Source organism: Ovis canadensis, chromosome 15 (genome assembly GCF_042477335.2).
Source record: "Ovis canadensis isolate MfBH-ARS-UI-01 breed Bighorn chromosome 15, ARS-UI_OviCan_v2, whole genome shotgun sequence".
In the NCBI taxonomy this organism is placed as follows: domain Eukaryota; kingdom Metazoa; phylum Chordata; class Mammalia; order Artiodactyla; family Bovidae; genus Ovis; species Ovis canadensis.
The window spans coordinates 36,875,404-36,889,731 of record NC_091259.1 but is presented as its reverse complement, the minus strand read 5'-3'; the positions used below and the strand labels follow the sequence as shown (position 1 = coordinate 36,889,731).

The 14,328-nt window shown below is 44.1% G+C and overlaps 1 protein-coding gene across 5 annotated transcripts in view; it reads right to left on the bottom strand.

Annotated features, from left to right (window-relative positions):
* CD3E (CD3 epsilon subunit of T-cell receptor complex) overlaps window positions 1–14,328 on the bottom strand; it is a 77,990-nt gene continuing 63,662 nt past the window's right edge. For 3 of the 5 annotated variants that reach the window (XM_069555326.1, XM_069555328.1, XM_069555327.1), the window contains 6 exons: window positions 10,533–10,712; window positions 10,286–10,420; window positions 2,773–2,994; window positions 1,766–1,933; window positions 1,376–1,422; window positions 1–668 (listed from right to left, as the gene is read on the bottom strand). In XM_069555326.1, coding sequence (XP_069411427.1) covers window positions 612–668; window positions 1,376–1,422; window positions 1,766–1,933; window positions 2,773–2,994; window positions 10,286–10,289 — 498 coding nt within the window. In that variant the 5' untranslated portion in view covers window positions 10,290–10,420; window positions 10,533–10,712 and the 3' untranslated portion in view covers window positions 1–611. Of the gene's footprint in view, window positions 669–1,375; window positions 1,423–1,765; window positions 1,934–2,772; window positions 2,995–3,418; window positions 3,437–8,185; window positions 8,204–10,285; window positions 10,421–10,532; window positions 10,713–14,328 lie in introns of all 5 variants that reach the window. The other 2 variants (XM_069555324.1, XM_069555325.1) reach the window with 1 other exon arrangement.

The window sequence follows — 14,328 nt, the reverse complement described above, 5'->3', positions numbered from 1 at the left end:
TTTCAGCCAAATACACTTTATTTCTTTTCTTTATCAGCTGACAAGGAATTTAGCACATTCATGGAGCTACAAATGACCATCTAGGAGTCTGCAGTGGAGACAGGGAGGGAAGGGACACAGAATGAGCTCTGGGTTGGGGTCTGTGAACAGGGCAGGACTTCTGCCAGCATTTACCCAGTCCATTCCCACCAAGGCTTTCCAAAGAGAGAGCTAGAAACAGAGAAAGGTAGGTGGAATAGTTAGGGATGGGGCAATTTCTCTGCAGGAGAAAGAGGGAATCAAAGGGAATAGTAATATCCACTGGGGAAGGAACGAATGGGGGCAAGGTGGTGTGAAAAACAGAAATAAATATCTTGACAAGAAGGCCAACCAGGTGTGAAGGGGTGAGTGGCTGTGATGTTTCAAAGGATAATAAGGCAGCAATATCCTTGGACTGGGTGCCAGCAGAGAAGGCAGGAAGGAGGCCGTGGGGACAAGGCTGAGGGTGGAAGCTCCCCACAAGGCAGAGGAACTTCTCCTGTGGGTCCAAGATTTGCCCAGGGAACAAACAGGGAGTGGCAGGCCTGGAGAGGAGTCAGACCTGGGTCAGTGGGAGATGGTGTCAGGAGTTGTCAGACGCCTCTCTGATTCAAGCCAGCATACAGGTCCCGCTGGCCTTTCCGGATGGGCTAGGGGTGGAATAGAGAGCGGGTGGTCAGCAGGGTGGGAGGAAGTCATTCCTGAGAAAGAAGGGCTTCTGCAGAAATAACTTTAGAGCAATGGGAAGATCCTAGGCTAGGAGGCAGGAGGTGGGCTCAACTGGTCATCTCCTGTGAACCTTAGTTTTCCCATCTCAAAAACGGGAAACTAAAGGACCACTTCTCAGGGCTTTTGTCAGAATTAAGTGAAGTCGCTCATGCAAAAGTAAATGCCACATGCTTGACTGGTGCTCAGTAAATATTTGTTGAGTTTGTCCAGGTGTGATATGCAAAATATTTAACCATTGGTGGTGCATACACAACGATCAATCAGAACAGTCCTGGTGATTCTCTGCCATGCCAGGCAGTAACTCTTTACTTGCCAAATCAGCTGGTAAGTACATGCGTGGGATGGCAGTCATGAGTTTATGGTGTTTGGGTGTATGGTATTCCCCATGGCTGCTCCTGAACTAATTAATGAATAAACCAGAGAAAGAGGAGTGACACCGCCACCCCCACTGCTTGTGGTTGTGGGAACCCTGCAGCCTTTGAGATGACAGATGCAGAGGTGGGCACTTGGTGGGTTGTCCTGGAGCCCTGAAGGAGGGGCTCTGAAGTGTCTGACAGGCCAGGTGGACAGTCCCACCTGTCCCCTTCTCCCCTAGAAAGACCCCTCCCCCCACTCTGTCCCTCATTACCTCATAGTCTGGGTTGGGTACAGGGGGTGGCCTCTCTCTGTTTTGTCCTGCAAAGGAGGGAAGGGAAAACGATTCATTTCCAAGAGGACACACCAATCTTGTGAAAATGAGATCCAAATCCAGGATGGCAAACTCCCCTCTACTTCTCAGTTTTTTCTGTTCCAGCTGCTATTTTTCTTTGCCTTTTTTTCACCCCATCTCTAATGACCCTACACAGTTCTTATCATTTTGTGACCTCAGCTCAAGGTCCTTCCATGGTTTCTGAGTAATCTGAGATGGGACATTCTGTGTCAAGATCTCGGCCATACCATGACTGTTCTAGAGAAGCTGTCTTGACCTGGTCCGGGCCAGACATCCCCCCCTTGGTGGACATCTCCTCCGTGATCTTACCCCGGGGCCTGCCGCCAGCACCTGCTCCTCTCGTCATAGGCGTGGCCTTGGCCTTTCGGCTCTTGCTCCAGTAATACACCAGCAGCAGCAAGCCCAGAGTGACACAGATGTCAACCACGATGATTGTGGCCACCTCCAACAGATTCACCTCCATACAGTTCTTACACACTGTGAGGCAGGGGTTGGGGGAGAAGAAGAGAAATCCCCCAGAAAGGAAGACACAGGACACAGGATGAGGAAGGAACAAATGAAGCTCGTTCCCCTTTAGTACTCACGAACCTGCCATGGCCAGACACCCCTCCCTCTGCCCCCAGGCTGTTTCAGCACCTTTATAACAACTAACGAAGTGTGGTGTTCATGGGTAGAGACTCTGGAGTCAGTCAGACAGTCCTGGGTTCAAATCCCAGCTACGTGACTCACTAGTTGTGAGAGTTCGGAAATGTGTGTTGAGCCCACAAAGCTTCTGTTTCCTCATATATAAAATGGAAGTAAGATAGCACTGAACCCACATAGTTGGTAAGAGGATTGTATGAAACGCCCGGGCAAGTGTTTGGTATAGTGCTTGAAACTTAATAAGCATTCATTGATTGTTAGCTGTCATTATTGTTTATGATTATGCCTTAGTTTATGACATTTTCATAGAGTAGCTCTGAGTCCTTTTTGTAAATCCTGAAGAATTCGTGTCTGGATAAAGCATCAGATAAACTAATATTGGGGCTCCGTATTTTCTGGACAGGATATAATGCAGACAGGATACCCAGTCTGTCTCTTGGGAAGTTGTTTTGGATCTAGTGCTAAGGTTACCCTAACAGCCCTATATTGATGTTTAATCTATATTTCAGAAAATACTGATGATGTGTGGCCCCAGATAGTCTTGGATTGAGTGTAGGAGAAGCACAAAGTTGCCAGGGAACTGTTAAGTTGAGTAAGGAGAAGTCCTGAGAATGCTCTTTTAAAATATCCTCCCTAAAGAGCTTAGTAGTGCTTGCTCTGAAGACCTGTATTACCTCTTGCTTTCAGGTACAGCGTATGTGCCGCCTCTGTGTTGCCTTCGGTTGCGAGGCACTGATAATAACCACTGTTCTCCATTTCTGAAAAATTATCCAGTAACAGGTATTTCTCATTGTGACCTTTCATTTGTTCATTATTTCTTTTCCATTGTATTCCATTTTCAAAATCTTTAGGGCACGTCAGCTCAACAGAGTTTCCAGAGATGGAGACTTCATATGCTGGGGAATGGGAGAGAAGAGAAGGGAAATTTAAAAAGAGAAACAAGTAAGATTTAAGGCAAGTTAGTAGCCAAAGAACCAACCAAATGCAGAAAGTCATTGACATCCTAGATCTCAGATTTTCTTGTCAAAAGGTGACTCTGTTGGCTAAAGGGTATGAAAGAGGAGAGACACAGGAGAAGGAGCCCTAGAGAACCTCTTGAAGATGACTTCAGAGTTTAGGCATGGACATGGGGACTTGGAAGGAGAGGGTGAAAATAAAGAAAATCTATAGAAGTCCTTATCTGTAACGTTTCTAAAATGGGGAGTTAGAAGTGTTGGGAGGACCTCAGTTCTTGGGGTTAATCTCCCTCAATCAAGTGCTTTTTCCCAACCACAGATCTGCATCGTTGATAGGGCAGGTATAAAAGACTGATGAACTTACGATTCTGTTCAGTATCATCTGAAAATGAAAAAAGGAAAGAATGGTAAGAAAATAACCATGGTTGAAGTTTAAACTGTAGGTAAAAAATTTCAAGTGGAGCTAGACACTGTCCCTAAGAATCCCCAGAGAATTCTTTGGGAGCCCCATGTCTTGAAGATGAGTTATGTACCTGGCCTAAGAGATATGCTCATAGACACAACTCAGGTATATCAAACTGAGAGTATATCAGCATGTACTTCTAGACTGAGATCCACTAAAGCTCAAAGAGTCTTAGAATCCTAAAACTGAAAAATTCTAAATGTCTTGCATTAGCAAGAGCCATATTCCAGATAGATATGAAAGGGATATCATATCCTTCTCAGAGATAAACACCTTCATTTCTTTGAATCACTGATTCTTATACTCATCTGTTTTTCGTTATTCAGAAGTTCTTTCTTATAACTAACAGAAACCCTCATAGTAGATATCAAATATCTTTCTTCTTATTCCACTTTCATGTTATTACCCTTAAATTATGTGAAGTTCTATATACGTTTTAAAGAAATAATTCTTCTAATAAAAAGCGACATTATTTTAAATTATATCTCAGTGCAATCAACTCTTAATTATATATGTTGGAACTATTGGTGCGGACAACTGAAATCCTCTAATAAAATTTGGGGATCCAGCCAAATTCCCCAGAGTAGGTAATTTTGCCCTAGGAAATAGGGATGGGGAGCACCCTGGTTTCCTGGAAGACCTGTGGCTGGGACCTTAGGCAGCACTGGGCTATGCTTGAGCCTGAATATATAACAGCTGGAAGAGCAGAGCGTGATGCTCAGAGATGCCCCTCTCTCTATTGGGAGTGTTTTGCTACAGTGTGCTATGGGGACAAAACACTGGACTGAGTCAGAAACCCTGTGTTTGAATCCCAGATCTGCTTTAGGCTGTGTGACCAAGGGAAAATCATTTAACTTCTCTGAGCTTCAGTTTCTTCATCTGGGAAACAGATAAAACATCCACCTTCCAAGGTATTTGTGAGAACTAAGTGGATTATGAAACTGAAAATGGATGGTGCATTGCAGATGCTCAAGAAAAGTGTTTTTTACTTTCTTTCTTTCCTTCTGGGGGTCCTGCCAATGAAGAACAGAGCGGAGTACTGAGCCAGTTGCTTAATCAGCACTCCAGCTGAGATCATATGGAATGTAAGCAAGTCATTCTGCGGGTTTACCTATCTACTAATAGTGGGGAGCTGAGCATAATGACAGTAGATCATCTGTAATATCTTGACTTGGAAAGAATTTTTCAGCATTGATATTTCTTAGAAATAGTAAACTAGAAATCATAAATAAAATAATTTAGAAGTAAATAGAAGTTTCACACTGCATGATATGTTTGTTTGGAAAGGCAATGTGAAAGAAATTGCTCACTAGTCTTTTTGGCATAAGTTCAGTAGTGAAGCACAGACCGATACATTCTCAGACGAGGGCCTAGATGTCTATGCTTAGAGGCACGTGTTTTATTATTATTATTTGGCTGTGCTCCATGGCATGTGGGATTTCAGTTCCTCAACCAGGAATCGAACCCAGGGTCCCTGCAGTGGAAGCAAAGAGTCTTAACCACTGGACCAACAGGAAATTCCCTTAGATGTCTATACTTAGAAACAGGACATATGCTCACAAAAATTTTGTACATGTTCATAATGATTAAAAAAATGAGTTTCAGGGACTTTCCTGGTGGTCCAGTGGCTAAGATTCTGTGCTCCCTATGCAGGGGGCTGGGTTAGACCCCTGGTCAGGGAACTAGATCCCACAAGCCGCAACTAAGACCTGGTGTAGCCAAATAAATATTTTTTAAAAAATGAGTTTCAGCATCAGATAAATATGCATTTATATTTTTACCCCTGATTGGACTATATATTTGTTTTCTAAGTCTTGGTTTTATTATCTGTAGAGTGGGGATGTTAGGAGAATTACGTGATGAACTTCAGATAGACTATTAAGGGCAATACCTAGAACATGTATGCTCAGTAAACTATAATGCTTATTTTTAGTCTGCATATTTCCCATATAACGATAGCTAAACTCTACCACTGCTTTCCGCCCATCAGATGATATTCTAAGTAAATCAATCAATCCTCATAACAACTCTACAAGCTAGGTATCATTATTATTTATATTTCACATGTAATAATGCTTTGGCACAGAGAAGTTAAGAAAATTATTCAGACACTCAGCAAGTAAGAAGTTGAGCCAGGATACGATGGTTTAGTTTCAGAGTTAGATTCTCAACCTCACACTCCACAAGCTTCTCCACTGCCTGAGATATTGTTCCTTACAATATAAGGTCATTCTTTAAAACTCAACTCAAGAATCACCTCCCCTGGGGAGCTTTCCCCAACTATATCCTTTGTAGAGTTGGCCGCACTTCTCTTTATATTTTATTTTACTCTTTACTCATAGCAGGAAACAGACTATATTATCAATTATTTGTCTTTCAAATAAGACCATCAGCTTTCTTTCTTTCTTTTTTTTTTTTTTTGCCGAACCATGTGGCTTGTGGGATCTTAGTTCCTTGACCAGGGATTGAACCCAGGCCCTCAGCAGTGAAAGTAAGAAGTTCTAACTGCTGGGCTTCCAGGGAATTCCGAAGACCTTCAGCTTCTGCAGTCATATGCATGATCATTTATTCATTTAAAAAACAGGTATTGAGCACCTGTTCACACACACACACACACACACACGCACACACACATTGAGCACCTACCATGTGTATTAGAAGTAAAAGCAAAGTGTTAGTGGCTCAGTCGTGTCCAACTCTGTGATCCCATGGACTGTAGCCCACTGGGCTCCTCTGTCCATGGGATTCTCCAGGCAAGAATACTGGATTGGGTTACCATGCCCTTCTCCAAGGGATCTTCCTGACCCAGGGATCAAAACCAGGTCTCCGGCATTGCGGGTGGATTCTTTACCGTTTGAGCCACCTGGGAAGCCCATGTGTATTTGGCCAAGTAAATAAAGTGTTGTTTTGGCCTTCAATGAATTCATGATATACACAAAAATTCCAACCTACACCCGCATATATATTCTTTCCTGAATGGATGCTCAGGAATACACATCACTCAGCTATAATCGGATCTGACGGTTAGCAACAAACATAGGCACATCTCATACAGATTCTATTGAAAGATAATTATATTTTCTCTCTAATGGTTCTGGTTCTTAGTATTTATTACTGTGATATGTCATGATCATTTTGATCCACATTTGAAAGGAAGTTGTGCAGAGTGAAAATCCTCTTACCAATTTCTTCTGAATCTGAAAAAGAAACTATTTGAAACACTTCTATCAGCTAATAAGATCAGACCCTTCCACCCTGGGTTAGGACTCTTCCCTCAATCTTCAGAAAACAATGGATATTTAAATTTCCCATGGCTGCATATGAAAAACTCTTTCGTATTCTACATTAAAAAAACTGGTGGCTAATTAGTTATAAAAAAAAAGGGTCCTAAGTAATCATTTTGAATATAATGTCTATTCGATACATAAATATAAAATATACTTATAAAATTAAAAATATAATTGGCACTAGTGGTAAAGAACCCGCCTGCCAATACAGGAGACATAAGAGATACGGGTCCATTCCTGGGTCGGGAAGATCCCTTTGAGGAGGAAATGGCAACCCACTCCAGTATTCTTGCTTGGAGAATCCCATGGATAGAGGAGCCTGGCAGGCTACAGTGCATAGGGTTGCAAAGAGTTGGACATGACTGAAGCGACTTAGCAGGCAGGCATAAAATTATTACATTGTACACCTTAAACTTATACCATGTTATATGTCAACTATATTCCAATAAAGTTGGCAAAAAAAAGTAAGATCTGTATTGAGCATAAATTAAATGATAAAAACCAACCCCAAATGACCAATAGCATGCAGAAGAGATTAGTTTTTCTGGAGTTTATCAGGGCTTTCAACATATCCCATCTGTCAGTAAGGTAACATTAACACATTCTCCATGATATATTTCTTAAAAAGGATTCTAAGGACACTACAATTAAGGCAGATTAAGGGTATGTAATGGAGACTGGCCCAGTGCCTGCCTTTTAACACAAAATTGGTTCACTCAATTTGGAGGAGCTGACTAAAGAGAAAGCCTTTCAATATTGGGATATTCCTGCCTCTCTGCTATGACTAAGGAGGTAAGTCCAGGCCAGGCACACTCATATGCATGTGCACCCATGAAAACACACGCATGCACACACACACTTTCAGAGTATTTGGACATGTAATTCTTCTTCTTCTTTTTCACTTTTTGGTCATACCCCACAGCATGTGGACTCTTACTGCCCTGACCAGGAATGGAACCTATGCCCCCACACATTGAAAGTGCAGAGTCTTAACCACTGGACCACCAGGGAAGTCCCTGGACATGTAATACTGAATGTGGGCTCAAATGCTTCCCCAGAGGCCTATTTAGTGCATCCCTAGGCATGCATTCAAGCCACAAATCCTCTATAAAAAACTCACATCAAATAGGAGATGAAAACTTGGCATTGGTTTAGTTGGCTCAATTCTTTTCTCCTGCATAGTTAACACTCATTGTTTCCTATGATCTCTGTTGCATTCCTCTTCTTGGCTAGAACTATCCCTAGACTTATGAGGAAAAGGCAAAGGAGAAGATGAGAGAAACCCCTTTTATTGGTCTCTGTAGGAGGTCTAGTGAAAACATTCATAAACATAAAACCGATGGGCTGATTTGATAACAAGGAAAGAAAAAGCATAACTCACCTTGTGCCCAAGCACCAACTAGAAAATAAATAAGAAGAAAAGAGTTAGTAAATGTTGTGAGTGACTGAAATTCCAAGCAGAGAAAGTTCTGTAGTCTAGTCTGACCATTTCTGAGTGTCTGCGGTCCTTCCCACCCATTTCTGGATCACAGTTAACCCTATACCCAGTGAGTGATATGGACTTTTGGGTACTGACCCGGGGTTTCTGGTCCATTTGGGATGAGACAGAAGAAGGAAGCACCTAGCGTTAAACATGAACACACAGCATTTGACAAACAGATGTTAGAAAATGTTGACGGGTGCTTCTGGGGAGATGGAGAAATAGTGAGAGAGTTTTGCAGCCCAGCCTCCATTTTAAAAAGAAATCTCTTGACTGTGGAAGAAAAACAAGCTCTGGGTTAGGTACAAAGATTGAGATTCTTGTTCCGTCTGACTCCTGCTGGTCTGATGGTTTGGTTTTTCCATTTGTTTTCTACTGGAGACAGAGATGGGAATACTTGAAACCAATTACTCATTAGCTAGAGCCTGGGCATTGAAGAGTCCGATCGTATTTCCACTGGGTCCTCCAGAGTCCCTGCACTCAGCAGTAATCGAGATTCTCTGTAATGACCAGTTTCCCTGACATCGCCTTCAAGTTTCATGTGTACCTCTTTTATCAACAGCCTCTATATTGGATGAGACACCCTTCCCAATCACCATAACCAGAGCAGCCTGAGCACATTCTCATGAGGCCAAACCTCTAGGGGTGTTTGGGTCTTTGGTATTCCCTCTCTCTCCCTCTGCAGAGCACAGTTTATACTAGGGGGCTGTAACCCAATGCCTTGAGGAATCCCACTCTGCCCCTTGATACTCCAAACATGTTCCCTGGACCAGTAGGAGACAAATCAGCCAGAGAGCTCATTATGAAGGCAGAAGAGCAGTCCCACTCCAGACCCACTGAAGCAGAAGTTGAAATTTAACAAGATTCCCCGGTGACTCGTGTGCACGCTCAAGCTAGAGAAACCCAAGATGAAGCAGGAAGTGGAGACGCCATGGCTGTAGCTCTGAGATGCAAGCCCCAGCTGTGATAGTGTTTTCTAGATTTCTAAAATAAAACCCTCATGAACTATTTGGCCTCACATCGTGCCATCATTAAGAGCACAGGTTGTAGGCAGTTCTGAGTTCCCAGATCAGCTTCAGCACTTACTAACTGTGGTTTTAAACAAGCTATTGAACTTCTTTGAGTACTAGTTTTTTACATCTGTAAAATAGGGCAGAGGTCCCATAGGGCTGAGGTCCCCAACCTCTGGGCCACAGATGGGTAACTTCTGTCAGATCAGTGGCAGCATTAGATTAGAAACAAAGTGCACAATAAATGGGATGTGCTGAAACATCCTGAAATGAACCCCCCACCCCAGTCCGTGACAAAATTGTCTTCTACGAGACTGGTCCCTGGTGCCAAAAAGGCTGGGGACAGCTGAAACGGGATACATATAATGTTTACCTTCCAAAGTGGAGGTAAAGATTAAATTAGTTAACACAGGTAAAGACCTTTTTGTAGCACAGTATCTGGCACTCTTACTGAGTGCTGTTTACTACAGCAACCTTAAAAAAAAATCTTTGTCTGATATGAGCTATGGAAAGCCTCTTAGTTATTTATCAATTTATATTCCACCTTCCTTCCAACAGGACTAAAGTAATTGAAAGCAGTTGGTCAACTGAAAAGGACTGGAAATTATGAGGTGCTTCATTGTCTCAGATACTAAGCTTGCTGCATACTTGGTGCAGAGTTTGGGATCAACCATATACACTCCTCGCAATAAACAGCGAAGGTTAACTCCTCTAATCTCCTTTGCTTTAGCTCATAAGGGTTGGGCTGTTCACTGACAGAACAAGGTTTTTCTTGGAGGCACAAAGATCTTGCTTTCAGTAGATATGATCACCTCAACTGCTTTCCTTTAGCTGTTCTCTGAAAGGTCTTCTGGGAACATGCTAGCCTAGCCCTAGTTCCCTGTGCTAACACCGCACAAACACTTCCTTACATTTTCTAGAAAATAAGGCTCCTTGATACCCTGGGCAGTACCAGGTTAGGCAGTGAGCCTTCCATGGTCTGGAGAAACACCCATCTTTTCATTCCATCATACTCACCTAATAAGAGGCAGAGTCCCAGAACTTGCCAGAGGTTCCCCGACTGCATCCTTCCCTCACTGGACGCTCACTCTACCTAAGATGGCGGAGGCCAGTTGGCTCACAACTTCTGAAAAAGAAACCAGAGGACTTTTTCAAAACCCCTGCTGGAGTTGAGGACCCTGGGGCTATTGCTCCCAATGCTGGGATGAAAAAGGGGGCTTTGTAAGAGAGAGACTCACCATTTTCCGAAGCAGGCACCTACGGCTGGGAGGGGAGGCGGGTTTCTGAACCCCACACAGGAAGCGTGAAGGGGCCTCTGGGCCTGAAGGGTTCTACGTTTGAGACGGAGGCAGCCACCTGGGTTGGCTGGGGAGAGTTGGGCCCCGTGTCCTCCCATTGGATGAGGGAGACCTGAGGTGCTGTGAAAAAATACCTGCAACTTAGCTGCCCAGGCCTTACACAATGCACCCCCCACATTGGGGGATCCCTTCTCAGATACCCGTCCTCACCACACAAGCTGTGATAGGAAGAGAGAGGAACACCAAAGAGTTGCTTTCTTTATGGCATATGTGGCTTGGGGCAAGGTGTTGGTTTGAAAATATATGTTGATTTAAAACCATGAGATGCCATTCTTTTTTGCCTATAATATTTACGAAAATATTTTTTAAATGTAATATTCAGCATTGGAAAGGGTAAAGAGTCCAGTCTTAGAATCTGCTGATGTGAGTGTAAACGGTTATGGTCTTTCTTAATTTTTGAGTATGCATCAATCAAATGCTTACCCACTGCCAGGCACTGTGCTAAGGGCTTTAACCAACAGTTCTCTAAGGACTTCCTTGGCAGTCTAGTGCTTAAGACTCTGTACTCCCAATACAGGGGCACAGAATTGATCCCTGGTCAGGAGCTAAGATTCCACATCCTGAGTGACATGGCCCCCAAGCAAAGAGACACAAAGAAACGAAAAACAAACTTCTACAGTAGATATTAGGGTTTCCCTGATGGCTCAGTGGTAAAGAATCTGCTTGCCAATACAGAAGATGTGGGTTCCATCCCTGGGTCAGAAAGAGCTCTTGAAGAAAGAATTGGCAACCCATTCTAGTATTCTTGCCTGGGAATTCCCATGGACAGAGGAGCCTGGCCAGCTATAGTCCATGGGGTCACCAAGAGTCAGATGTGACTTATCAACTAAACAATAACCACAAGGTAGACATGAGGGTTAGGGTGTGGCCTCAACACAAGAAAAAATGACCCTCTAACGTATTATTTTCATCCTCATTTTATGCTTGAGTAAACTGAGGCTCAGATAGGTTATCTAAGTTGTCACAGATTACAGAGCTGGGATCCTCAAAAATATTTTGGTGAAATTCATTGACTTAGTAGATATTTGGAGGGAATGATGCTGAAGCTGAAACTCCAGTACTTTGGCCACCTCATGCGAAGAATTGACTCACTGGAAAAGACTCTGATGCTGGGAGGGACTGGGGGCAGGAGGAGAAGGGGACGACAGAGGATGAGATGGCTGGATGGCATCACGGACTTGATGGATGTTGAATCTGAGTGATCTCCGGGAGTTGGTGATGGACAAGGAGGCCTGGCGTGCTGCAATTCATGGGGTCGCAGAGTCGGACACGACTGAGCGACTGCACTGATCTGAACTGAACTGATATCTACTTGGCTGTAGTATGTGCTGGGTGCTAGTAATAGAGCAGTCACAAGATACATAGTTCTCATGGAGGAAGGAAATGTGGACTTAAGCTGATTATTTCAGGAGACTGATGCTGAGAAAGACGAAATACAGGGGCAGTGGGAGTGATGGAAGGCCTAATGTAGTCTAGGGGTAGGGAAGGTCTCCCTTCTGTGGGTGGCATCTAAGCTGAAACCTGCTGGAGGCCTGGAGTGAACCAGGAGTTGGGGAGGACAAGGAAAGTATTCCAGACAGAGGGAGCTGCATGTTTGGGGCCTGGGGATGAGGAAGAAAGACCCATTCAAGAAACCGGAAACTCAGAAAGGCAAGTAGCAGAGGTAAGAAATGGAACTGGAAACTCAGCGGGGGCCAGATGGAGAGGGATTTGCAAGCCTTGTTAAAGATTCTTTTTTAAAAAATTTTTAATTGGAGGATGATCGCTTATAATGTTGTGTTAGTTTCTGCTGTACAATGAAGTGAATCAGCTATGTGTATACAAACAGCCCCTCCCTCTGGGACCTCCCTCCCACCTCCCATCCCACTCCTCTGGGTCATCACAGAGTGCCAGGCTGCCCTGCGCTCTACAGCAGCTTCCCACTAGCTATCTATTTTACATATAGAATCCCACGAGTGGAGGAGCCTGGTGGGCTGCTGTCCATGGGGTTGCTGAGGGTTCGACACGACTGAGCGACTTCACTTTCACTTTTCACTTTCATGCATTGGAGAAGGAAATGGCAACCCACTCCAGTGGTCTTGCCTGGAGAATCTCAGGGACGGGGGAGCCTGGTGGGCTGCCCTCTCTGGGGTCGCAGAGAGTCGGACATGACTCTATGGACATGACTGACGTGACTTAGCAGCAGCAACAGCAGTGTATACATGCCAATGCTACTCTCCCAATTCATCCCAATAGATTCTTAAGGATTATTGTAAGGGTAATGGGAAGTGATTGAAGAGTTTAAAACAGGAGGATGACAGCATCAAATTCTTTAAACATTTTTAAATGAAAAAGTTGATTGTGGAAGTAATATATGCACGTTACGAACAAAGGATGAGCACAGAAGAGTACATACAACCGTCTCCTGACTCACCTTGCCTTGGCCCTATTCCTCTCCCTAGAGAAAACCACTTTCAACTTTGTAAACTGTTTTTCTGGTGGTTACCTTCTTATCTCTAAATGTGAGTTGTCATCATTCGGGTTCTCTGGGAAACAAACTGAGATAGAGATTTGTGTGCAGGTGGCTCACAGAGGGAAGCACAGGAACAGCTCTGGTCAGAGAAGGAAGTGGGATTGGCCAAGGGAGAAGGGAAGCTACAATGAGAGTTCAGCCAAACCAAGGGGAGATACCAGGATGGGATTGTGTTGTAATAGGGAAGAGCCTCATATTCTATAATGAGGTAATCACTAAAGGGATGTTAACCTATAAGTTAAACTATACATAATGGCAGGTTCACCTGTGAATGACTGCAGGAAGGAAGAGATTAACACAATCTCTCCCAACTCTGGCTGGAACCAGGACTTTACACCCTCCTCTTTCAGTATAAAAGAAGCCTGAATTCTAACTTTGGGAAGATGGTTCTTTGGGACGCTAACCCACCATCTTCTCAGTCTTATGGCTTTTCCAATGAAACAGCTATTCCTTGCCTCCATAACTCCTCTCTTGATTTATTGGTCTGTCATGAGGTGGCTTTCTGGTATCTCTCTGGTGGCTCAGAATCTGCCTGCAATGCACGAGAACCAGGTTCAATCCCTGGGTTGGGAAGTTCCCTTGGAGAAATAAATGGCAACCCACTCCAGTAGTCATGCCTGGAGAATTTCATGGACAGATGAACCTGGCAGCTACAGTCCACGGAGTTGCAAAGAGTTGGACACAACTAAGCAACTAACACACACACACATGAGGTGGCACTAGTGGTAAAGAACCCGCTTGCCAGTGTAGGAGACTTAAGAGATGTGGGTTCAATCCCTGGGTCAGGAAGATCCCCTGGAGGAGGGCATGGCAACCCACTCTGTATTCTTGCCTGGAGAAGCCCATGGACAGAGAAACCTACAGTCCATAGTGTTGTGGAGAGTTGGGAGTGACTTAGCATGCATGCGTGAGCGGTACAAGCTTGGACTTGTTAACAGGGTGACCCATCAGAGCAGTCCTGAATTAAGGCCATAGGCATATCATCTAGTTTTCAGTATGAACTGTTTCCAGAGAGGTGTGAACTCGGGTGTTGCAGCTGCTTCCGCTGAGAACAAGGCCTGTGAGAGGGCTCCACTGTGAGCTCTCAGAGGACACAATCCCAGCAATGGGTGAGTAAGTGGTCCTCAAGGGGGAACGTGGGCAGCATCACGTGGCATCCATGTA